Genomic DNA, 27,786 nt, shown 5'->3' with positions numbered 1-27,786 from the left:
CCATGAAATAAGACAAAACTTTGAGTGTAGGAACTAAGTATGCCATGACTCGGGCCCCTCTGGGTATTGCCCCTCAGGAACTGCTCACCCAACATAATTCAATACTCAAGGCTGGTGGACTCTGTAGGGCAGTGGTGTCAATGATCAGCTTTTTCACTGAAGACACAGAAAGTACAAGCAGACCCTTCTGGCAGGAGCTGTAACATCAGGCTTCCAATCCAGATTCCATCAGTAATAAAGTAAACATTTTAATCTCTATTTCAGGACTCCTAAATTGTTCGACTGGACTTGAACTCAGGAGGGAAACTGGATGTTACTCATTGAACTCCGGATATACATTATGTTTCATTAAAAAGTATCTATACAATTATGACATCAAGTAGATGTCATTTGCTACCAGAATTATGTGGGAATACCCTTGTTTGAGTAAGAGAACATACTTATATACTTACTACGTAAATGTTTTTCAAAAAGTGAAGTCCTGGCTGGGTGCAGTGACTCACGCCTGTAATCCTAGCACTTTGGGAGGCCAAGGTGGGTGGATTACCTGAGGTCAAGAGTTCGAGACCAGCCTAACATGGTAAAACCCCATCTCTACTGGAAGAAAAAAAACAGCTAGGCATGGTGGCACATACCTGTGACCCCAGCTACTCGGGAGGCTGAGGCAGGAGAACTGCTTGAATTCAGGAGGCAGAGTTACAGTGAGTCAAGATCATACCATTGCACTCCAGCCTTGGCAAGAAGAGTGAAATTCCATCTCAAAAAAAAAAAAAAAAAAGCTGGAGTCCTGTCTTCGGTGAACTCTTATAGAGAGGGCCAACAGATAAAGTCAGTAAGAGTGACATTAGCCTGGTTAAAGAAGTGTGTGGTTTCTCAGAGTGTACCCTGTTCTCATGCTCCTCCCCACTCACTGCACAATCTTTCCTCTCCTTCACCTCCAGGCTATCTTTCGAGAACTTCAGAATACAATAATGAAAACCATGTCTTTGATCATTAAACACCAAAAAGTAACTCTATTCTCCTCCTGAAGGACATGTCACTTTCTACACTTGAGAGATCAAGCCTGAAATCCGGACCCACAGGAAGGTGATGTGCCACTCTCCTTGGGTAGTCCCTTGTGTCATTTCACTGCAACAACAAGCTTATCAGCTCAACTGAAGAACCTAGAAGAGATGTCACTGAGGCCACTTTCCTATAGTAACTATAAGATCTATTCAGCCTCTGTGGAAGACCTGAATATGATGACCTAGAAAAGCAGCCCGATTAAAAAAAAAAAAAAAAAAAAAAAAGAAGTATCACAAACTTAAAGTCTGTTTGTAGACCATATAAATTCTCACCGTGCAAACTCTGATCTGTCCCCAGCACATTCCACTCTGCAGGCAGCTTTAGGTGCCTAAATGCCAGCACCACCTTCTTATCGAGGATATTCACATCCCCAGATGGGGGTCCCGACTGGTCAAGAAAACGGGTAAAGTTGAGAGCCTGTTGATTTCCAGCACTGGTTGCTAGGAATTGGGCCGCATCATAGGCTTCATCTTGGATGAAATGAAAGTCTTCTTCAGCCACCACAAACACAGGAAGGCCCTCTTTGGAAGCACAGAGCTGCACCTTCACTGTCTCACAGCAATCATGACCTAAAGAAAACATAGGCAGCAAAAAAAGCAGTATTAGGGCCTCTCTGCTGAAAGGATGCTGGTGGGTCCTCTTAGCTCTTATTTCATGATACACAAATTTCTCCTCCTAAAAGACACCCCTCTCCTTTTCTCTTGAGCTCTGACGGCATTTTTCCAAACTTCTTAAAACTCCATTTTCAGCTTTTAACATTATTTGCAAATCCCAACTCTCTTAACAAAGAGCACTAACAGTGTGTCCCAGCTTTCACTATGGCTATAACATGGTATCTGGAACTGAACAGGCTTGAATTTCAACTAGGGGCTAAGAATTGAACAAATTTAAGAATGAAAGCTCAAGGACCTGCAAGTAGCTACTAAACTAAATTAGATCTGAAAACATAACAGGGAAAAAAAAAATCACTCATACAAGTTATATAGGAAGAATTTTACAGATTCACTAGTACTTGCTTTATTACCACAATACAAAGGCTCACGTGATGCAGCTCTTAGAAAAGCATGTAATTACTTGATTTTATTTTACTATTATGAGCAATCCAAGGCCTAAAAAAAAAATGATTTTTGTTCTCAGATACACTTTCTTTCCCATCTCAATCATGAAAGTAACGAGGACTTCAATGAAATTACCTGATTTGCATGAAGATAATGCAATGCTGGGGCTAGGAGCCCAATTCAGGAAACGCAAACACACCGAGGACTCCATGATGCCCAGTGTACAGACTGGCAGGCACCTCAGGAGTGGTGCAGCAAGCTGCATGCCACTCCAAAGAGCTCGGCTGGAGCCAAGTCAGCAAGATTTAACATCATATGTCTACGGGTAAGGCCTTATTAAACAATCAGGCTTTCTTTTGAATTTTTAGCCTCACAGAATTAAATCTTTCCAATATGCAGAATACACTCATCACAATTCACATTGTATTTCCTGTTTTCACACGCTGATCTCAAATAGCCAGAACTATGCTCCTATCATCATCCTTCTTCCATAATGTACCTTTCTGATGACAAAAAGAAAAGAAAGTTGAGTTAATGTTTTCATTGTTTGGGTGAATGCCACTTTATGCTCTGCTTAACCCTAACCCTGACTCATCATGGGCACCCATGCATGCATCACTTCCCTGAATCTCTAACACATTCAGACTGCTGTTCTGCAGCTGAGGACGTGGAGGGAAACCCTCTACATAGCCCAAGACTGAATTTCCATACCACGGGCACAGGCCAACATAGGTTTCAGACTTGGAATGAATGAAGCTTTCTGCTGTCTTTGAAAGAGACAGTGTTTTTTCCATGTAATCAGAATAATAAGTAAGTTGATTTTCCACATGCTTTTTTCCCCAGGGGCCTCCGTAAGCCCTTCATCCTGTGGCAAAAGAAATCTCTCACTGCTGTATAATTCTAGGGTGGTAGGAAGTATTTACCAACCAAGCACCTATTACATGCCAGGCATCTGTCATGTCATTTCTCTCCATAACAATTTTATGAGGCATGTGTTGTCCTCAATATACAGATGAGAAACTGAGACTTAAAAGAACTAACCTGTCCCATGTTACACATACAAGGTGCAGAATTCATTATTCAGAGTCAAGGCTGATATCAAAGGACATGGCCTATTAAATCATGATCCAAGGGTTTTGCACCACATTGCCTATAAACAGACAACGTGTTTGAAGAGGAATAAGGCTAAGAACTAAGTCCCTGCCTAATCCAATGTTTTCCCTTCAGACATGAAGAGGAGCCTAACACTTGGAACGATGGGCTAGTATGACCTTTAAGCAAGAATAATTGGTTCAGGAATCACGAAGGTAAGTCTTCACGTGAACAATGAATCCACGCAATACTCCCACTGCCTTCCAAGTCAAATTCTTTCTAAGAAGGCTGCAGGAAGCTGAAGCATCCTCTGCCTGGTCTGTGTGTATAAGCATAAGCATGTGCACATGCATGCACACTTTATAATAATGTATATGTGGAATTTATACATTTAACATACGCAAGCGAACTGGGGGGAAAAACAGTATTTCTCTGAAGGGCAGCCAACCTAACTACACAGACATCAATGTTAGCAGAAACAAGCCAAATGATTTGTCTGTTTTTCTAGCAAAAAATTTTTCTTTTAAAATATTCTCTAACATCTGACTCAGTTTTGTTCAAGAGCTAAAAGCTAGGCATCTATCAAGTCTAGGCACTATGATCAGAAGGTGAAGATGAGTAAAATAAGGAGTCTCAACTCCCCAGAGATTTACGGTCCACAACAGAGAATCAAACAAGCTACAGGTAACTGTAATGTAAGTGAAAATGAGAGGAGTTCTACAAGAACTTTCCTAGTATCTAAATATCTAAATACAGTGCAACTTGGAAAGAGGAGTAGTGCATTCTGTATATGGGCAAAAGCAGGAAGATTTCACAAAGGAGACAGCAATTAAGGACTTAGGCCAGGCACACTGACTCATGCCTGTAACCCCAGCACTCTGGGAGGCCAAGGCAGGCACATAACTTGAGGCCAGGAGTTTAAGATCAGCCTGGCCAACATGGCACAACCCTGTCTGTACTAAAAATAACAAAAATCAGCCAGGCGCCCATAGTCCTAGCTACTAGGATGGCTGAGCAAGAAGAATAGCTTGAATCTGGGAGACAGAGTCTGCCATGAGCCAAGATCGCACCACTGCACTCCAACTTGGGAGATAGAGACCCTGTCTCTAAATAAATTAATTAATAAAATCTAGAAGGGGCTCCTAGGTTCTTTAATATTATCACCCAAAACAACATACAGAGCCTCACTTAATTTCCAGATAAGCTTATGGCAGATGGATAGTGAATGATGGGTAAATGATGGATGCATGAAGCGATACGTATGTCAGTCAGGAGAACTGCTTTAAAGAAGAAATGCTGTGCTTCATCAATGCAATCAATGTATAGCACTGTCCCATTTATTCAGAATTAAGCTCATCTGTAAACTTCTGAAAGTCATTTCAGGTAGATATGAATAAATGTCAATAAAGACCAAAATTTCACAATTGAATGATGACAAGTAATTTGAGATCCAAATCAAATTATGCCTTCAAATCTTATTTGCAATGCCTTAGAAGAGAGATTACATTACGTAGAGTATCCATAGCCCTATCCATTTAACCAGTCCGTATCATTTCTCAAGTCTATGCAAAGATGAGAAACCTGAACCCTTCAATCAGAAAGGGAGTCACAATACCACTAAAAGTAAACCTAAGTCACACAGCAAAAAGCCATGATGAAGCAATGCTACCTTACTTAAAGCTGAAGTGCGGAAGTAAAGAATCTGCACAGAAATCTGTCTGGAATTGCTAAAAATGACTGTTTACTTGGGCAGAATGGGATGAGGACGAATCACGGGGAGAGAAAACAGAACAACGGGGATGGGTATGTGCATGTGGGGGTGTTGTGCTTGGCAACACCAGTGTGCTTACCTCTTCCAGCTGCATTAACAGTTTGTTAGCAGGTTATGTGTGAGCTACTGTCAGCTCTATTTGTGTATAATTAAAATCAAACTGTGTAACAGAGAAGGCAGAATGTCAGAAATAGCCATGAAATAGATACCTGATAGAAACTGTCCAATTGTTAATCCAATGTTTTCCCTTCAGACATGAATTCAAAATCTGAAGGAGAAACGATTAATCATAACTAAAATATGCCATAAATCTGGGGTTTATTTGGTATGATTAGAGGCTTCTATTTCTTTTTCTTTTTCTTTTTTTTTTTTTTGAGACAGAGTTTCACTCTTGTTACCCAGGCTGGAGTGCAATGGCGCGATCTTGGCTCACCGCAACCTCCGCCTCCTGGGTTCAGGCAATTCTCCTGCCTCAGCCTCCTGAGTAGCTGGGATCACAGGCACGCGCCACCATGCCCAGCTAATTTTTTGTATTTTTAGTAGAGACGGGGTTTCACCATGTTGACCAGGATGGTCTCGATCTTTTGACCTCGTGATCCACCTGTCTTGGCCTCCCAAAGTGCTGGGATTACAGGTGTGAGCCACCGCGCCCGGCCAGAGGCTTCTTTTTCAAAAGAAAACCTGAGGGTTAAAAGATGAGTGGGGAACTCAGGGTTTCCTGGATCAGTCTTTATTACCTTAAAGAGTACACTGGAAGCGTTACTACTGATCAAGAATAAAGTACCTCGCCCTACTGTCTGGAAATCAACTGCACGAGGTTGGCAGGCCTACTCTCTCAAATTAATGTTTCCTATTAGGCTCGAGTGGCTCTCAAGATTATTTTTTAATTCCTATAACCTTTCTGATAAAGTATGGGGGGGAGAGAATCAGCATTTTTTAAAAATGTTATATATTACAGACTCAGTAATAAAACTAAAACAACCGCATATGCCTACACCAAACCTCTTACTATCATAAATTAGCTCTAGACACATGACTATTTGCATGAGGGCCATTAGTCATATGACTGCCTTTGTACATACAGACTGCAGGGTTATTAACAATATCTACAATTACACTGCAAGGACATGGGGGGATGGGAAACCGTATCCAATTTGATATAATAACCACAAACTAACTTTCCACATGATAACATAAGCTGCAGTAGGAAGAATAATAGCAGGATTTTCAGTTAGTTCCATGGGGTTTTTCCTTTGATTCAATTTCCTGGTAACAAGAAAGGAAAATAAAAATCCCAATCCTTTTTTTAAAAAAGGAAGTTCTGAAAATTCTGAACTCATGAAGGCAGCTACTCTATAGAATTTAGAGAGGAGAAGAAGAGAGGGAAACTACTGGAACAAACATTGCCCAAACTTTAATTCCATATTTTAAATTATGAATTAATTTCTCAACTTCTCACACTATCAATTCTACTTACAAGATAAATATAAAATAAATTATGGGGTGGGAGAAGTCTGCTCTCAGCTGAATAAACTGTAGGGACCCTCCTCCTCAAGTACAATGGTAAATGAGCCATCAAGTAGAAAATACTAGGTTTGAACTCCAGCTCCACTGCAACAGATTTGCTTATCCTAAGAAGGTCACTCAACACCTTGAAGCCTGTTTTCCTTGTACACAAAATGAGAACATCATCAACCTTATGGATTGTTAAAAACATCAGAGCTGTGTACAAAGTATCTGGCATAAAACAGGCATCTATAACCAGTAGTTTTTATTACTAGCTATTAAAATGCTTCTGTTAGGTAACTCAAGGAAAACAGATTCCTAATATTCCAAAAACAGCTCCTCTAGCATGGCCCAACAAAGCTTTCCATCAGCACTGTAGAACTGAAAAAATAAAGAAAGGAGGGAAAGAATGAACAAAACACAAAGAGCACCTAGATGAGAAACAAAAACTTAACTGCCCATGGTCCTCTTAAAATCACCTAATCTACATCTTTTCTATGCTGGCAGGTCAGGAGGTGTGTTTGTGCAAGGTTGGGAGAGCTCTCCTGCAGGCTCCTTCTCGGTGTATGGAGCACCGCACCCATGGAAACAAAATATTGCTACTGATAAACAAAACGGCTGAAGCATGGCCCAATAATTACTTCACTTCCTATTAAGCTAAAAGCGGAATGCATCCCATCTGGGCCTTCTTTTTTGAGGATGAAACAATAGGAACTTTGTTCATCAGCTATCCAAAAAGAAACCCTAAAAGTGTTTGCTGGGCCAGCCAAGCCCAGTCCCACACAGATGTCACCTCCTAAGAGAAAGAATGATGGAAAATATAAAAATACCTTTATTACTTCAGTTTGGCATCAAAGTCTCTAAAAAATTGGTGTCTTTTTCTTTCTTAAGTGGCTATGATAAGGTTAAAGGAAACAAACTTTCAGTCTTCAGATCCAGACTCTATTGGAAATAGGATTATGTGCAGAAGTATGTACACCCATTGCTGGGTTTTGGTGATCTAATGGCGGATGTGCAAATTTGGTATATGTGTAAAACATTTCTATGCATACAGGAGTACTGAATCAGAAGAGAACAAACAGTAGGCACAGGAATTTCACCAAGTACATTTTAGAGGATGAAGCGGAGATTTCATGCTAAAACTGTGCTCCACTACATTCCAGCCCACACTTCTAAGGCAGTGTTTCTCAGCCTTTTCTTCTGCTATCATCCCCCTAAAGAGCCTTTTCAGACATTATTCTCTATTGATCCCTCACCTCATGAAACTTTAACCACAGACATACCACAAATCTGTGTAACTGTGTTTTACATAGACACAGTATGTTTTTTTGTTCCTCAAAAGCCAATTTTCACCCCTTGGAAGAAAATCACTCCCTTAATATTGTAGGCCCTAAGATTCCAGTGCTGTGTTCATGGTTCCAAAGTTATAAAATATATTATTTCCTAGTTAACATTACAACCAAGGATAGTAGATAACACATTTTTACCTCTTCCACTAGTTCTCAGTTTTTCCAGGATAACCACTATATGTACTGACTAGCATAGGGACAGCATTTAAGTTTTATAGAATATAAAATCTCATGTGTCTAGAGATAACCTTATGATAAGAGTATTTCAGAATAGGGAGACTGTTAGAAAAATGCCCAATAAAGTAACTGGTTACCTCGGCAGGGGTTGCCAGGGGGTTGGTGGTGGTGGTGGGGGTCAGAATTCTCTAATTAAGCCCATTAAATTAAAAGTCTACAACTTCTTTTCAAATATGCTATTCAATTTGGTAATAGTGGATGCCTGCTGCTAGAAAGTAAGTCTTGGTTCATAAAAAATTAAAGATACCAGGCATGGTGGCTCGTGCCTGTAACTGCAACAGTTTGCGAAATGGAGGCGGAAGGATCACTTAGCCTGGGAGTTCAAGACCAGCCTGGGCAACACAGGAAGATATCATCTCTACCAAAAAAAAAAAAAAAAGAAAGAAAGGAAAAAGAAAATCCACTCATGATGGTGAGTGGTACTTGGGAGGGTGAGGTAGAAAGATCATTTAAGCCTGGGAGGTCAAGGCTGCAGTGAGCTTTGATTGTGCCACTCTAACTTTAGCCTGGACAAAAGAGTAAGACTTTTTTTTTTTTTTTAAAGACAGAGAGAGAGAAAGAGAAAAATAAAAACATAAAATACTATAACTGTCAGACCATTTGCTGCAACCTGGGCTGCAAATTCTTCCTTTAAACCCAAAAGAATCAGGTAAATGTATTCTTTTTTAATGACAAATTTACTTTATAAAGTACCTTCCCTTATCAGTGAGAAAGAAAAGGAAAATATAAAAGAGCTGAGTCAAATTTGGAGTCAATAAACGCTTGTAGTTCTTTAAACAAGAACCCTCTAGTGAATTCTAAAAATAAATAACAGATGTGCTGAAAAAAGATTTCATTCTATGAAAGATTCTGCACCAAAGCCTTTTACAAAAATAGTATACAAAAATCACTAAACATCCTGTTCCATCTTTCATTCTGAAATCACTACTTGCTTGGTCTAAATTCAGTTTCATTAATAAAAATGAACACAATAAAACAGTACTCTATGCCCGCATCCCACCCCAACAATTATATTGAAAGGATGTCCACATTTCTGTATGCTATTTGACAATCCTACCTAGATTTTAAAAAAACAAATCTCAGCTTTACCTCTAGAGGAAAATCACTGGTTAATGAAAATGTTATTTAGGGTTGTATTTGTGCGTTTTTTTGTTGTAGTTGTTGTCTTTTATTGAGACCGAGTCTTGCTCTGTCACCCAAGCTGGAGTGCAGTAGCACAGTCTTGGCTCACTGCAACCTCCACCTCCTGGGTTCAAGTGATTCTCATGCCTCAGCCTCCTGAGTAGCTGGGACTACAGGCAACCACCACCACACTCAGCTGATTTTTGCATTTTTAGTAGAGATGGGTTTCACCACATTGGCCAGGCTGGTCTCAAACTCCTGACCTCATGATCTGCCCACCTTGGCCTCCCAAAGTGCTCAGATTATAGGCGTGAGCTACCACGTCCAGCCAGAGTTGTATTTGTTTACTATGAAGGGGCAATAATGGAAAATTTTATTTTCATTTATTACTAAGGCAGTGACTTCATTATTAGAAGTATAACTCCATTTCAAGCTATGTTTCAAAGAAATTATTATATTCTTGAACTGGCCGCTTTCATAGGTGTTTTGAAAGTAACATTTTATTATAAAGCCTTGGTTGGCCTCCAGTATTAATCAGCACAAAGATGGATTTATTTTCAAAAGAGAGGACATTCTTTTCAGCCTTCAAAATATTTTCATCGAAAATGACTACGCATCATACTAATAACATACTCAGTGTAAACATTTAAACAATTCAAAGACTTAGAAAAAGTAGAAAGTCAAAGTCCACCTCTTTACTTGCCCTCTAACATGTTACCACTTATGCTTAATCTATTTTATTTTTTAAAAGGAGGGGAAATCATATCCTAACAACTTTAAAAGGCCTTTACAACTTCTTTGTACTTACACACAGACACAGACGGGGCGGGGGCAGTGGTGGGGGAAGGGAGGGCGGGGAGGGGCAAAGACAAGGACAGACAGACATAATACTTCAATGTAAAGACTTATTAGAAAACATTTTTAAAAAAGAAAACAGACGGGTGGGAGATGGGCCTGCAAATTGCAATATCCAAAGTTAAAAAAAAATTATTATGAGATAATTTAGATTGTCTACTTATTAACCCTATTTGGGGAAAATATTGATTTGATAAAAGGTTACAGACTAACATCAAAAAGTAGCTGCCTTTTGAAAGTCAATCAATTTTTTGGTTTTACGAAAAACTAAAATGCTACAAAACACTGACAGTGAAACATAAAGAGAACTTAAGAAAAATCAGAGCCAGCAATCTGGATGAAACATGGCATTAAAAGCAAGAACAGGCTGGGCACAGAGGCTCACACCTGTAATCCTAGCATTTTGGGAGGCCAAGGAGGGCAGATCATGAGGTGAGAAGTTCAAGGCCAGCCTGGCAAAATGGTGAAACCTCATCACTACTAAAAATACAAAAGTTAGCCGGGCATGATGGCACGGGCCTGTAATCTCAGCTACTCAGGAGGCTGAGGCAGGAGAATCACTTAAACTCCGGAGGCAGATGTTGCCGTGAACTGAGATTGCGACATTCACTGCACTCCAGCTCTGGGCGTCCACACAAGATTCTGTCGTTTAAAAAAAAAAAAAAAAAGGCAAGAACAAGGCACAAAGCTTTATCTTCTCTTAGCCAACATAACTAGGAATTGCAGAACTGGTCCTACACGTCATCAGAAAAGAGTACAGAGGCATCCCTGTAGGCAGCAGCTGCTACAAAAAGCAGACCATGCACACTTATCCAGGAACTGGGATGCACAGTCCACTGCATGGGCTTTCCATGAAGAATCATGACTAATGTGGCACTGCCCCCAGCAAACAGGAACTCTGAAGCTATCAGTGCAGCTAACTGATGCACAGAAATCATCAATAGGAGCTCTGGGGGAGTTTGGCGGGTGGGGGACGGACACCAAAAACAGACTCCTTCTCCAAGCTAAGTATGCAACTCAAGAAGCCAGAGACTCCTTTTGAATGTATTTAAAAAAAAAAAAAATAAAAAGGGCCAGAGGGGGGGCAATTATACGTGAGCAGCTTCTGAGAACCAGGATGTGTGACAGTAAAATGTTCTAGCAAGTGACAGCTTCCTAGAACAAGCCTTCTTAGCATATACCAGTGGGCAAAACAAACAAAAATCCTTCTCCTCATAAAGCTGACACTTTAGTTGGGGCAGACAGAAAAGACTAAGGTAAGTAAAATACACGTGAGAAGTTGAAAAGTGCAATGCAGAAAAATAACGCAGGAAAGGGGAATAGGAAATGTGGAGAGGAGGCAGCTGGGTATTTTTATAAGCTGTACCAAAAGGCCTCATTGAGAAGGTGATAGCTGCGTACAGGCCTGAGGCACAAGTCTAAGTCCACAAAGGCAGATTTTAAAAACTTTAGGTCCAGGCTAGAAAATTTACCCCCTGATATAAACAAGAAATTCAAAACGAGTTAACTTTCAAAATACCCCCATCTCTACCCCTATTCTCTACCCCTCCACAATAAATCACCAACTAAACCAAATGACAGTTGCTGAAAAAGACAAGTAACCAGAAAAATCTCCTACGTGACGAGTAAAACAATAGGGTCCAGTCAGGAATCTCCTTTGCTGAGTTACCAGAGCTTCTACTACACCAACCAAGGATCTCACTGGTACCCTTGCACACATACCAAAGACTCACAAGTTAAAGCACTGCCTTACTCTGCATTTGGCTTTCCAGAGGTACAAGAAGGTCTTTCAAGAACTCTGCTCCTTTTGTTATCTCTGCTGTGATGAGGCAGCTCACATCAGCTGCCTGACTCAATTCAGGTGGGGAGCAGAATGTTCAGGCCAATGGGATGGGAGAGTTATCTGACCTCATAAGCATGATGGAAAATACTTGGATGTGGGTAAGAAGTGAGATGATTAGTCAAAAAGGAAAGAAAAGCTAGGTACTAGGTAGGACTCCAGAGCCAAAGCTAACAAGTCAGGACTGAGGATTTGGACCAAATTAGCAGAAAGGAGCAGAGCATAATTCCCATTCTGCTTGGCTTGGGTAGGCAGGGCAAGAGTACTTACATTGACATATATATATAAGAATCAAAGTCAAGGGAAGAAATGTGAACTCGAGTTCAGAAAGGTAAGCTGAGGACAATGTACAAGGATCTAGTACAAACGCAGAGCTTCAGGCTGTCATACAAGTTCAGCGACTCCATGACAGTAACTGCCTGTTACCCATCCCAATTTAAGGACCTTAGCAGTAAAGGTGTAAAGGCTTCCAGGCACATCCCTCTACACCAAGAGAACAAACTTTGTTGGGATTTGTAACTGAGGATCACAGTTAGGACACAGGGCATCCTTGTTATAGCTGCCTCTTCCCTTATATCTGCTTGCAATCTCCTTGTATCTACTTATGTGTTCTTTCTAGATATATATGCAAACACAAGTATATGAACACATAGCCCTCAAATTTTAACCCTAAAGAGTTCCTAACACAGGAAGTATTAAGTTTATAAAAATTACCTCAATTCCTTTCCTAATGAGAACTGAGTCATGGACTGATTGATTATACCTGGGTTAGAAAGCAGTTTCTCCCTATCACCAACACGTAATAAATTTTCAGCAGTGGTGATACTGGATGGCACCTGCTAGAGAACACCTCAAGTTCCAGAGAAGACTTTCTGATATGATATACATCACAGGAAACAAAATGACTGGAACTATGGGTCGCAAGGATGGATACCTAATACTCTTCAGAAGAGAAAACAGTATCTATCCTGACAGTCTTCTTTTATTTTCTGTCCATAAAAATTTGGAAATAATATACCTAGGGACTCTCTAGAATCTTTAAATCCTCTAATTTTCAACAGCATTTTTTTTTTTTTTTTTGCCAAGTAGGAGGATAAATACAGCTTTCAACAGTCATAATCCAAGTTCTTAAATAAGTCATAATTTACAAAATTTGGTAGCTGGCCAACATAAAAGCAATATTCATAAAATGGCACAGCAATAAAAAACTGGCAATCTGCTCCAATACCAGCAGGACCAGACATTCAAACTGCTTTATAAACTAACAGTTTTTTAACACTACCCATACCAACAAAGTAGAATCGATGTTGTATTACAATGCTGGATTTAAAAAAGTGTTTCATTAAGAATTGTATCTGTCTTATTCTCTCAAGGGAAACAGCTAAAAATGTTGACAGTTTAGGAGTTCCCTCTAAATGTGTCCTTTTTTGAATTCTGATGAAAACTGGTCAACGGTGAACTCTGAAGCAGGGTCAGTTAGGGAAAGCAGCTCATCTCTAAACACAAATCAGTATGTCTTCAGATGATGAGGTTGGTAAGAGACAACTGTTACTTTATTAGCCTTTTCTGGTGAAGCAGCAATGACTTAATGACTTTTTAAGAATGTTTTCTTCTTACTTCTGTTAAAGTCATAAATGCAACAGTGATTAATTATTCATTCCATCTCAAAAAAAAAACCAACAAAACTGTGTATTTCAGGCATGTCAACTACATTCACCTCATTATGCAAAACACTTCTTGAAATTTTACCTCTTGTAAAACTAAAACTCATTATGCGTTAAATAATATTTACCCATTTTACTCTGTCTTGAGCCCTTGAGAACCACCATTTCACATTCTGTTTTTATGAGTGTGACTATTTTATATCTCATATAAGTGAAATCATAACATCCATCATTTTGTTACTGGCTTATTTTACTTGAAATATATTCTCAAAGTGTATCTTTAAAAAAAAAAAGTATTCATTCCATCATGAACTATAATTTGTTAACTTGGGGAACAGCTGGGTTTATGAAACATGTTTTAAGCTTTTCCATCACATATACTGAGGAATGTGTTACTAATTATGTTTTACCTTTTGGTTTTGCCACTATGAAATTTCAGAATCAGAGTTGCAGTCCCACCGTAGTAACCATGTAAGCACTTGTAACTTCCACATATATTTTAGTTTTCCCAAAATCTCAACGCTGCCATTAATTAATATTTTTGCTGATCCTTATTTTTATCTTTCAATTTACAAAGTTTTATTTCATTTTTGTTTACTTAGGTTCAAATTTTTGTGGAATATACAAGATATAAACAAAATAGAACACCCACGTATTTAAAAGATCTGACGACAATGGTTATATTATCCTGGTTCAGGCTTCCTGTCACTCTGTAGTAATAAACATACAGTAAAAGTGTTTAAAAACTAGGAAAAGCTAGTAAGGATCCCATTCAAATACTTACCAGGAGTAATCGTCTCCAATGTATCAGAACTGACCTTCCGAGTACTTGCACAGTGATGGAGGGTGGAACCCGAAAATACCAAGTAAAATACTACATCGTCTTCAACTTTGTCCTCTTCAGCAAGCAACACTGTAACAACACAATCACCCTAGGAAAGGAAACAGTATAGCAAGTTTACATTAGTAAGGTTACTCTTCACAGCCTTCATCAAAGGTCATATTTAAGGGAAAGTCAAATACATCTCAACTATGCCCCCATTCTAGTAGGTTGAAACAAGTATAAACATTGAGCATTTATGTGCAATGCAACCTTCTAGGCATTCACAATACATAAAGAACCTGAAAATAAGATCGTTCTCTCTTCTTTAAACTTATACTTTAGTGGAGGTGATTAGACAAATGACCAACAAGATGAAGGTAAAATTTACTCGATGAGTGGGTTAAAAAGGGGAGAGTGCAGGGGGAAACGTAGAAGAAAATCCAAAAATAAGGCAGAGAGGATGGAGGGGATAAAATAAATGGACACATCCTCGTACTCAGAATGTTCCTTAACTGCTGTGTTCCAGTTGACAATAATTCTTTATATTCTATACCCCATAAATCATTACCAAGTCCATATACCCTCCAGCAAAGGTGGAGAGACTCTAACAGGCTTTCCTGGAAATGGCAGAGTGCAAAGAGGATGAGCTTGGGCTCCAGCCTAGGTGCATTGCAGGCTACAACATGTAGGTTTGTGGAAGTATATGCTATGATGTTTGCACAATGAACAAAATCACCTAATGCCACATTTCTCACAACAAAGCCCCATAATTTAAACAACACATGACTGTACAGGAGAACTCCTGGAACATACGTTGTTCAACTCTCGGCCTTTGATTTTTTTTTCTTTTTTTTTTTTTTTTTTTGAGACAGAGCCTCACACTATCACCCAGGCTGTAGTGCAGTGGTGCAATCTCAGCTCACTGCAATCTCTGTCTCCTGGGTTCAGGTAATTCTCCTGCCTCAGCCTCCTAAGTAGCTGGGACTACAGACGTATGCCATCATGCCCAGTTAATTTTTTTGTATTTTTAGTAGAGACAGGGTTTCACCATGTTGGCCAGGACGGTTTTGATCTGACTTCGTGATCCGCCCGCCTCAGCCCCACAACATGCCGGGATTACAGGCGTGAGCCACCGCATCTGGCCTGCCTATGGTAATGTTTTTAACCTATTACAACAGAAGGCTGCTTTTCTAATAATTTGTATTTTCTGAACATCTGGCATCCCTACTTTTCTTTATCCACCCCTACATTAATCCCACAAAATCAGACAAAAATCTTGGGCCAATAACTCTGTCTATGACTTTCCAAATACCAGAAGGTAAGACATCTTTGTCTTTTATTTATTTATTTATTTTGAGACAGAATTTCCCTGTTGCCACCCAGGCTGGAGTGCAGGGGTTCGATCTCAGCTCACTGCAACCTCCGACCGCTGGGTTCAAGCAATTCTGGTGCCTCAGTCTCCCAAGTAGCTGGGATTACAAGCATCCACCACCATGCCCGGCTAAATTTTTTTGTATTTTTAATAGAGACAGGGTTTCGTTATGTTGGCCAGGTTTGTCTTTAACTCCTGACCTCAGGTGATCCGCCCACCTCAGTCTCCCAAAATGCTAGGATTACAAGAGTTAGCCACCGCACCCGGCTGCAAATATTCTTTACTAGTTTTTATATTTTTTTTTCTTCTTAAATGAAGGCCAGTGGTTAAATATATTCTATGAAATACAGTCCTAATTATTAGCATTCTCCCAATTACAAACTATCTAATTCCTGTTGTAACCATAACAAAAGATCAAGGTTTAAAGCACTGAGATTTAATACTATACAAATCTTAACAATGTGCTATAGAAAAATCAATTTAGAGAAGGCCGGACCATTTAAGCATCATAATTAGGGGAGTAAATTCTCATTACGTACAGAATATTTTTCCTTTCAATTTTAGCAACAATTATAGCCAACAAGAGAACCATACCACCCTGTGGTCACAATTTACTAAGCCAAGCAGCATAACTGAGCAGAAGGTACTTTTTAAAGCAAAAATCATCAATTAAAACCTAGGAACGCGGTCTATTAACAAAAAATGCTCCAGTGGGTCCATGACTACTACTATGACATCACAGTGGAGCAGTCAAAAGTATCCTAATCCAAGGAACACCACAGCTGGTAAAACAGAATTAGCACTGATTTCAGTTACTACTAGGAATTATACTTTTGTCTTGTTCATACGACTCTTTCTCGGAAACATTTTCAAGAAGCTTAGCCTGGTAAAATGTATAATCTCCTTTGGCATGATGCAGCCAGTTAAAAAGATGTTTACAGCATGTATGTTCATTTCTCAAGGTAATGAAATATCCTCATAACCTGAAAAAAGGAAAACGAAAAGTTCCATCCTTTGCAGCACAGGTTGGCAAACTATGACCCACAAGTCAATTCCAATCTCTCACCATCGCCTATTTTACATTTTGCAGGGGTGGGAGTACGGGTTAGGGCTAGGGGCAAAAGAAGGCCTTTTAATCCCTTTGATGTGAAAATTCAAATTTCACTGTCAATAAACAAAGGTTTTATTGGAATTCAGCCCATTTATCTACCCACTATCCATGGATAGTTTGGCACTATAATGGGCCATAGAAGGTAATGATTACATGAGAACTTAGCCCACGCACTAAATCAATTACTATGTGGACTTTTTCAGGGAAAAAAAAAATCACTTTAATTTCTCACCTGGAATTCTAAAAATATATCTTCCTTTTGCAAGATCAAGAATTTCATCCTCACGTAAGACGCAACATTCTGCTGGGCGACTCTCTGTGACCCAAGATACTGGTGGTATCTGGGGCCTTCCTTTGACTGGAGACAGAAGAGATGGCTAACATAGGCAGACCAATCCTTCTGGCAATGCTTTCAATATGAACCTCTTTTTACAAATCAGTCAGTTTTAAATTGCTTTCATACCTTTAACAGTTGGGGTTTTCTGCTGCTGCTGTTTGAGACAGGGTCTCTCTTGCCCAGGCTGGAGTGCAGTGGTACAATCAGGACTCACCACAGCCTCCATTTCCAGGACTCGAGTGATCCTTCCCACTCTGCCTCGCAAGTATCTGGGACCACAGGCATGCGCCACCACTTCTGGCTACTTTTTGAATTTTCTGTAGAGATTAGGTATCCCTATGTTGCCCAGGCTGATCTCAAACTCCTGAAATCCTCCAGCCTCGGCCTCCGAAAAATGCTGAAATTACAGGCATGAGCCACTGCGCCCAGCCTGTAGGGTTTTTTTGTTGTTGTTTTGTAATATTAAGTCACACTACCTTATGCCCACAATATTCAATAGACAAGAACACAGAAGCTCCATTCATTTCAAAGCCTCTTGAAAATTAGATTCCAAAGGCACCTGGAATTGAAAGTACTTATTTTCCTTCAAGGAGTATTCTCTGCACACTGATAAAGTCACTGAGAGCAAATAACAAACTGCATTTCAGCCACCCGACTCCCATTTACTCCAGCAGAACCAGGTACCTAGTATTACTTGAGATCGTTTTGAAAGATAAAATGGGTAGAATGGTGATTTAAAAAAACAAGAAAAAATAGATCTAGGTAACAATTTTTGTTGAGATGCTTTAATCCTACCATCCTTGAAGAATACCCTTATAATTAATAAATTACTCTGCTGTGCCTCGGAAAGACCAGCCTACAGAATAAATAGATCCATCCGTCTGGCTACACAGTTAACAAGTCTGCCATGTTTCTAACTAAAATAAAACAGATCAACTTTTTAACAAGGGCAATTTTCTAGACAGTCTCAATTATCAATTTAGTTTGACCCAACCTCAGGAAGAGCACACACTTACATCACCACTCTCTTCCAGTAATCTGAACTTCAGAAACAGCGTGATCCCCTTACACAGATGTTTTCCATGTGTATTCATTAGTGAGAAATGTATCCCTCAAACTGACAATGTTTTCAGGGTCTTAGTTTTGTTGACAGATGACACAAAAACTAATGGAAAAGATATGTATACTAAGCCTTACTCTAAATATAGGTTAGCCATCCCCCCCCATATAAATAAATTGATCTAAAATATCACTAATCAATCACTTATTTGCAAATAACAACAGGTTTTTATAAAAGAGTTACCTTAAAATGGGATTTTAAATGGTAGCCATGGTCTCACTTTTCCCCATCCTCAAGTAATTCTCAGTGTAGCTATATACTATAATAATAGCATTCTAACTTTCTGCACTGTGACTTCCTTTATATATTAAGTTAAAAAACTTTTTTACACTTAGATTTCTACCCCAGAATTCTAAGAATATATTTTCCTTTTCTAGACCAAAGATGTCCTCTCGTCACGAGACCCAATATCTTGCTGAGAGATTCTTCATGTCCCAAGATACTTTTGGTCTGAGGCTTTCCTTTAACTGGGAAAAGTAGCTTGATTTAAAAAAAAAAAGTGATTGGGAAAGCCATTTGGGGGATGTGAAGAGGCAAATTACAGTGCAGGAATGAATGGTAAACAACGGGCTCTGGACAGGATGGACGGTAGACATGGATCAGGAGGAGATACGAAGCCCTGCAGGAGGAAGGGTGACAGGATAGCACCAATGTCATATTAGGTAGTAAGAAAGTGTCAGCCATTTGATTTTCAAAGGTGGGCCCAGTCAGCGGCAAAGCAATTACTGTGGTATGCTGGAGCTGGCTTGTGTAGGCTCATGAATGGTCACTGTTAAATTTTCAGTAATTCTGTAAGACAGCTGTTAAACACAGCCATTATTAAAAATTATATAAGCTTATAACTAAATAAACTGCATTAAAAACAAATGTAATAAATACTCAAAACTCATCACTTTTTAAGTTATTTCCCATAACACACTATCCTCTATGCTCTGGAAGTTTGTATGTATCGTATCAAGACTGCAGGGATTCCACATAACAGTGTGCTGCTGCACGTCTTCCCAGCTCACATCTCTTGCCAAATCCTCGTTCAGTAATGTGGCCTTGACAGCCTGAAAACCAGTATGGGAGTATTTACACCAGGAAAACTGGCAAATGCTACAAATCAGGGCTTTCTTTCTTACTTTTTAACCAGCACGCCACTGAGAATAGGTCGGCAGAAGGGAAGGAGAAGGGGGAAGGGGAGTATTTCCACAGGGAAGACCAAGGAAGGCCATGGCAGGCCCATTTAAGAGACACCACCACTTATGGAGAGAATGGAGGTCTTGCTTTAAGATAAAAACCTAGTCAAGTACAAAAGCATCACAGGTTACAGGTAACAGTGCTGTCATCAGCAGTTCAGTATTATCACCACCTTAAATTGTTAGTTTATAACTTGTTAGTGTATCGCCACGATTAAGAAGATGATCTCTGACACCATCCTGCCTGTGTCTTTATCACCATATGGTATACCACTTAGTATCTCTTTAACCTGGGTTATGTTATTTAACTTCCCTATGCCATAAGGGAGGACACAATCATCATCCTAATCTCATAAGGTTGTTGTGAAGAAGTGATCAATAAAAGGAAAGCACCTATATCAAGTATCTGGCACATAATATTCAATAAATGACTACTATTATTATGTACCAGAATGTACACCCCATTAGAGCATGTTTTATTCACTGAGAAACCTGCTTTTTCTGGACTTAATAAGTTGCATTTTAAAAGACAGAAAAGGAGGCACAGAAACTTTATGGCAATTATTCCTAAATGGCAGCTGAGGGCAATTTTAATACACTGTGTGCTTTTCTGTGTTTTCCAATTTTTAATATCTTTGTTGCTAAAAATTGGAAAACAGAAAACACGTTAAAAATGTTAAAGAAGTTAGCTGGGCGCAGCAGCTCACGCCTGTAATCTCAGCACTTTGGGAGGCTGAGGTGGGTCGATCATGAGGTCAAGAGATTGAGACCATGCCGGCCAACATGGTGAAATCCCGTCTCTACTAAAAACTACAAAAAAATTAGCTGGGTGTAATGGCATGCGCCTGTAGTCCCAGCTACTCCGGAGGCTGAGGCAGGAGGATTGCTTGAACCCGGGAGGCAGAGATTGCAGTGAGCCAAAATCGCACCACTGCACTCCAGCCTGGCACCTGAAGACAGACTGAGACTCTGTCTCAAAAAAAAATGTTAAACAAGTTGTTAATAACACAACAAAGATGTTGTAGAAATGCCCAAAAATAACCAACAGAGAAATAAGCTAATATCACGTTTCACATAGCACACATTAAGGACACAGCTTCACTTCCAGTGTTCCTAACTAAAACGCGTAACTTCAATCTAGTCATGAGAAAACCTCAGACAAACTTAAATTGAAGGGGCATCTATATAAATGATGGCCTGTAACTCTTTAGAAAATCTCACTAATAAAAGACAAAGATTGAGCTACTGTTCAGACTAAAGAAGTCTACAAAGATTTGCCAACTAAACACAACACATGATTTTGGAGTGAATCCTGAATAAGAAAAACAAGTTGTTATTAAGGATATTATTGGGACAACTGGCAAAATTTGAATTAGGTTTACAGATTAACATGGGACCAGTGTTAAAATTCCTGATTTTGGTATTGTGCTGTGGTTATGAAAGAATATCTTTGTTCTTATAAACAATACAATAAGCCGGGAGCAGTGGCTCATGTCTGTGATCCCAGCACTTTGGGAGGCTGAGGCGGGTGGATCACAAGGTCAGGGGTTTGAGACCAGCCTGACCAACAAGGTGAAACCCAATCTCCACTTAAAAACACAAAAAACTAGCCGGGCATGGTGGTGCATACCTATAATCCCAGTAACTTGGGAGGCTGAGGCAGGAGAACTGCTTGGAACCGGGAGGTGGAGGTTGCGTGAGCCGAGAGCATGCCACTACACTCCAGCCTGGGCGACAGAGCCAAACTCCATCCCAAAAAATAAAAATAAAAATAAATAAACTAGACAACCAAATGTTTGGGGTAAAGTGGAGTGATACCTACAATTTACTCTCAAATGGTTGAGAAAAGAAATGATAAGAGACAGAATGATTAAGCAAATATGGCAAAATGTTAACAGCTAGAAAATATGGGCTTAAGGTTTATAAGATGTAACATCTGTACTATTCTTACAGCTTTTTCAGAGTAAAGTTTCCAAGAAATATCTGTTCAAATAATTTATAATATAACCAAATATTTGAAGTTAAAAGGTTTCAAATTAAGTTAGAGTCCTGAGTTTATTTTTTATGTTCTGCAGTCACATATATTTACGTAAAGACATTCTTGCAGGCTCTGAAAATTGTGAAATTATAACAAAAACTAACTTTCAATCCAGAATTTATTTTTTTTGGAGATGAGGTCTTGCTCTAATGCCAGGGTGGAGTGCGGTGGCACAATCTCGGCTCACTGCAAACTCCGCCTCCTGGGTTCAAGCGTTCTTCTACCTCAGCCTCCAGAGTAGCTGGGACCACAGGTGTATGCCACCACATCCAGCTAATTTTTGTATTTTTAGTATCAACGAGGTTTCACCATGTTGGCCAGGATGGTCTCGATCTCTTGACCTCGTGATCCACCCGCCTTGGCCTCCCAAAGTGCTGCGATTACAGGCATGAGCCACCGCGCCAAGCTCAATCCAGAATCTTAAAGGAGTTTCACAGGCTTTCCAAAATCAATTTCCCAGTCTGCCAAAATGACAAGATTTATACCCACTGCACAATTTGGAAAAGTAAAACAAGGGAGTTAAGTAATACTAAGTAAAAACTGTATTACTACAGAATATTACCTTTCCATGAGGTAACAATTACTACAGTACCCAAAAAAAGAGAAAGCCCTCAAAATCTCATTAACCAACACTGCTTGTATTCACATAACTATTTTCATTCTCTCCTTTAAGCACCAAGTAAGGCAATCGGTAACACTTTGCCCTGTTACCTTCCTAAAGCAACCAAAGGTTGACAGTAGCTACAATTTTTACATAGGCTAAAATGCAAAGTCATGACATTTTAACTTGGCAATTCATAGCAGCTAGGATTCAATTTCATTAAAGGCTCACACAAGAGGAACACTCATTAGCAATCAACATTATCTAGTGCACAGATATTGGTCATGAATACCATTCTCCACTAAAAAGAACTAAGTCTCCTCAGAGACTTGGCTGATTCCAGGCCTGGGTCTGAGTAGCTGTAAGATGAGATTGAAACACCTTGTTTTGATGGAAAATAAGGAAGTGCTCAAAAAAAAATAATAATAATGGAACCATGTCTTAAGGACACAGAAGCCAGACTCAAGTGGCTTCCTCTGTACAAACCTGGGACAATTTAAAGACTAATCAGGAACAGTAATAAATTATAAACAATATCCAAGAAATAGGAAGTCATGAGTCCATACTAACAAAAACAATAGATAAATTATACAGCACTGAAGCAAGTTCCTATGAGTATCGCAGAATGACAAGGGCCGACTGCTAAAAGTGGGGAGATTGCTGCAGCAGTAAAATTATCACTGTTCAACCATATGGTAAACATTCACTCTGGCAAAAAGTTATCAATGAATGCTCAATCTAGAGGGAGATTCTTAGGAGGAACGGCACACATACTACAGTTTTTAAGCATCTCCCCATAGACTGCTTGTTAGTTACAAGAGAGAGGGGGAAAAAAAGCCGTATTCATTCAGTGAAATCTGCCAACACAATGACCGGGTAATCAAAATAAAGATCTCAATAAAGACAGATGACAGATGTGTCTCCTGAGTCACATCCTGAGAAAGACACAATGTTACCCATGCAGTGCTCTGACCAAGAGTGCAAGCCCTCAACCTAATCTCAAGGAAACATAGGACAATTATAAACAGTCTCTTACAAAAGAGGAGAGGGTACTGTACTCTTCAAAACTGTAAAAGATAACAGTTAAAGGTGTAGACGTGCTCCAGATTTTAAAAGGCTAACAGACATGACAACTAAAGAGCAGCATCTATCCTGCTGCGATTACAAAAGAGAAGATCCCTATTTTAGAAATACATACTGAAGCACTTTAGAAATAAACAGCCAGGATACATGTAACTTACTAACAGACAATTAAGGAAAAAACTCAGCCTCAACAGGTAGACAGCTAGAATGAAAATGATAAAGTAATGGTTTAAGATGTTAACAACAGGTGTTGTCCTGAGTAGAGAATATGTGAGTATTCTTTGTACTACTTTTAGAAAACTTTTTATAAAATTATTTTTAAATGTTTTTAATATTTTTGGAATGATTTCCACATTACAAGTTTTAAAAACATAAAAATAAAAAATTATAAAACCTTCAGGGCTCCTGACAAAAAAAGAAAATTATAAAAAGGCTTTAAAATAAATTAAGGGCTGGGACTGTGGGAAGCCCTATCGATATAGATGTGGAGAAAGCTCTGTCGTTAACAGCAAACTCAGAACTTCCTTCAGCCACACACTGAGAGCATGGAGCCTGTCCATGCTCAGACAAGCGCCTTTTACCTAAGGACCTAGGAAAAATAAATACAACACTGCAGACATTTTTATCACTGAACTAAAATTACACAAATAGTAACACTATAGGAATATGGTAAAAGGAGAGAAAGGAAGATGAGTCAACATTACTGCATTTTCTGAATGCCTAGTGCAGGTGAGAGGCTGAACCAGGTGCTTTGCAGATACAGCAAGGTATTCACTTTAGAGATGAGAAAGATGTAGCCCAGAGCATTTTTTAAAAATTTGCCTTAAAAAAGCTAGAAGGGGTCAAGAGAGAATTCAAATCCAAGTGAGATTTCCTAAGTCTGTATTCTTTACACGACTCCGAACCTGAAGTTAAGAGGAGACAGTTAGGTGTGGGGAGAAAAGGAGATATGTGTAAAGCGTTAATTGTTGATAGAAGGAATACATTACATAGCAAGCAAGTCATAGGCATCAAAGGATTACAGGGTGTAGGAGAAATTATAAAACCTGGAGGTTTTCTAATTTTTTATTTTTATGTTTTTGCTTCCTCCTCCAAGCAAAAGGAAGATAGAAGAGTCTGGAAGTGGTGAAGGGAGGAGAGGCAGGAGGCCTGCTAACGCTCAGGGTAAACCCAAACTCACACACAATGGCTGCTTGGGCCCAAATATGTACAACAAAGTCAGAGAGATGCGTAATTTTGTGTAGTATGCTGTACATGTTTTTCTTCACCACTTGAGACTTATGGAAAGCAAAAACTGTTTTTTGAAACTTCACATAGGTCTATCTAAAGTTGTTCAAGAACTGAGTGAATAAAGATGGCAGAGATCAGCTTATGTCGAATATTAATGGCAAGCCAAAAGATTCCTACTTGAACCTGTGTAGGTGAGGGGGGGGGAAAAAAGAAGACAGAGTCTTATGCGATATATATTGAAAGAAAAATGGAGGATGGAAAATAATGCAAAAACACAACATGAGAAAGTGAGAAGAGCTTAACCGCCATGGTAGCAAGACAATCTAAAAAAATAATGTGGGAAAAAAATTATTTTTAACAGAATTTGGGCCAGGCATAGTGGCTGATACCTGTAATCCTACCACCTGGGGAGGCCAAGGTAGGAAGATCTCTTGAGTCCAGGTAATGCAGCCGGAGGGAGCTATGATCACACCACTGCACTCCAGCCTGGGACAGGGCAAGACTGTCTCCCAAACTAATAACTTGATGAAATACGACAACTGACTGGATGGGACTGAAAGATAGTAACCATGAAGCCATATTAAGAGAAAAAGGGGTATCTCTAAGGTAAACTAGTGGCTTATGGGAATAATTGTGATAAAATGACAGGCTTTGAATCTTAAGTTTCATATATCAGCAGGGTAGACAGCATAGATATTTGTACTTATTCTATATCCAACAGATAGGTAACAGAGCAAACTGTCAAAAAAGGGCTAGTCCAGCCAGTCAGATGCGAGAGTCAACCTGCACTAAGAACTAAAACCTTGACTGTAGATGAGTTTACGGGAATAGAGAGTCAATAACTAGACCCTGGTGTTCCAGCAAGGGAGGGCAGGAAGAAGAAATGGGTCTGGAGAGACAGGCCAAACAAGGAAGGGCCAGTCAAAGAGGAGAAATCAGAGAACGGAGGATCAACAAAGCCAAAAGAGGCAAGGATATACAAAGGATTTGCAGCATTAAAAGGAATGATTTAAAAAAAAAAAAAATCCTCAGAACCAACATTGGAAGACAGCTATCTAAAGAAAAGCAACGAACTCAGAAATTGCTTTTTTTTCCCTCCAGCCTTAAATGGGTTTTTTCATAACATACCTTACATCTATTCCAGTGCCTTGAACCCAGAAATGGCCCTATGGACCCAAGAAGAACCCAAACTCAAGTGCCACCTAAATACATGGAATTTCCCATATTTCTCTCTATTAATGGCAGCCACAAGTGAGCACTCTGCAGCCAAAACTTAAAATACTTGTTTCCCATTTCAAGTCTTTCAGAAAGTTCATATTTGCTAAACAAAAATAATCACTTCTCAGATTCATCATACACTCAATTCCACACCATTTAAAATACTTCAGAGTTCTCTTTAACAATCTATTGTTAATAATACCCTTGGTAACTACAAAAGCCTTTCACGATGATACAATCTTGACAAGATATAATTGTTAATCTGTAATAATTAGGTGAAGAGCTAGCCTGCATCAATTAAAGGATTTTCAAGTGACTGACTGCTAGCAATATAGACACAAAACTGCCAACCATTACTGGATTAGTTTTTAAAAAGCAAACCTTATACGAAACAACGTTGTTTAGGGAAATCTGTCTTACCTAAAAGTATTTTGTTCCTTTAATATATTTTACTTTATTATTTCAATTATTGTACAGTAGCAATAAAATTTATTGCCAATTATACATTTACTACTAATATAATAAATGCTGTATTAGTACATATACTGACTTCTCTAGGTAGAGAGAGATGAATGCCCAAACCCTACCTTAAAGAATATGACCACAAAGAGATCTGTGGAGAAATGCCTATGCCCAGTGTGGCTCAAGGCTCAATGCAGATCACCTCAGGCAGGCACATACTCTCTGGAAGCTTATGCCATTACAGTGAAGCTGGGCAAAAGACGTCATCTCATTCATCTTTGTATACCCACCACCTCTTCAAAAGGCCTGATATACACCAAGTGCTCAATCAAGATTTGCTGGGTTGAACCAAACGTATTTCATGTTTTTAAAAAATGAAACATAAAATGCTACAAATAAAAATACTAAGTTTGTCTTGCCTATGCCTGCCTGCCCTCCTTCCTTCCTTCACTTGAACACTGGGGTGGAGATGGGTGAGGAACTATGGCACACACTGAGGCTATGGAGACAAGCCAGTTCTTGCCCTGTTGGGGCTCACAGCCTCTCAGGGAGAGAGACACGTAAGGCAACAATTGCAGTTGTATAAAAAGCATAGCAGGAGAAGCAAGGACCAGGGACTGCAGGGAGTAGAGGAGGCCCTTGGCTGCCTGAGCAAACCGCAGAGCAGAGAGGCTTCCCGCAGTCTTCTCAAACACAGGTCACCTAGAAAGAGCCTGAGGAATTCCAGTACTCTCTGGTCACTTGATTTCAAATTCTTTTTAGAAAAAAAAATGGTATCCGAAACCAGTGGACGAGGGGAGGTAACAGAGGCTACAAACTAAATCCAAAATCGTTGAGCTGTCAGACCTAGAGTTTCTAAATACTTGATATAATGGTGCTTACAAAATGTCACATAACACTAGGAAACCCCAAAGAAACACAAACTTTGTATTTCTAACTTTGTGAGTACCCTGAAGTTCTATTCCTTGGACTTGCTTACATCGGAATTCATTCAAAAGGAGAATATCATAAAATGTAATTATAGGATAATTGAGTTACATTTGTACTACCTAATTTAGTGGCATGTTCTAGAAAATGAAAGACAAATTTATAAGGCACAGTAATAGCAAATTAGTACCATAAGGCTCTTTAAGATGAGAACATTAATGTATGATGTTATTGCCATCAAGCTAGAAAGCAGAAATCCTACCATAAGAAAAACATCTAAAATCCTTAAATCATTGAACACACCTATCCCATTCTGTTAATCCTTTAATATTACCTCAAAATAGCATGAATGGTTCTCAGAGTAGCTTCCTTTCTTCGTTTCTATTACAAACTGTGAATATGCACAAAAATCTTTAACATTATTTAGTAGTCAGTATTTCTTAAACGTAACATGCTACTCAGTAACAAGGTATCAGCCACCACACAAGGTAGTGAAGGATAAAAATGGAGGCTGGGAAACAGAATCAGCATCAGTCACTTAATAGCACCAGACTACTGATAAGAACCACCTGAAACTCATTTTGTCAGCAAAATGAATTCATTCATTACAAAACTTACTGTAGCATGTGTCAGACACTGTTAAGAACTAGGCGTTAAACATAAAAAAACAATGCCCCTTGCCCTCATAAAGCTTGTATTTTAGCAGGTAAGACAAATTACAGAA

General features: G+C 39.3%; 1 protein-coding gene across 11 annotated transcripts in view; it reads right to left on the bottom strand.

Annotated features, from left to right (window-relative positions):
- AKAP13 (A-kinase anchoring protein 13) overlaps positions 1–27,786 on the bottom strand; it is a 383,896-nt gene that overhangs the window by 195,440 nt on the left and 160,670 nt on the right. For all 11 annotated transcript variants that reach the window (XM_074399972.1, XM_074399973.1, XM_074399971.1 and 8 more), the window contains 2 exons: positions 14,344–14,491; positions 1,338–1,634 (listed from right to left, as the gene is read on the bottom strand). In XM_074399972.1, the coding sequence (XP_074256073.1) occupies positions 1,338–1,634; positions 14,344–14,491 (445 nt within the window). The remainder of the gene's footprint in view (positions 1–1,337; positions 1,635–14,343; positions 14,492–27,786) is intronic.

The sequence above is a fragment of the Saimiri boliviensis genome, chromosome 5 (assembly GCF_048565385.1).
Source record: "Saimiri boliviensis isolate mSaiBol1 chromosome 5, mSaiBol1.pri, whole genome shotgun sequence".
In the NCBI taxonomy this organism is placed as follows: Eukaryota; Metazoa; Chordata; class Mammalia; order Primates; family Cebidae; genus Saimiri; species Saimiri boliviensis.
This window is presented reverse-complemented; position numbering and strand designations above follow the sequence as displayed.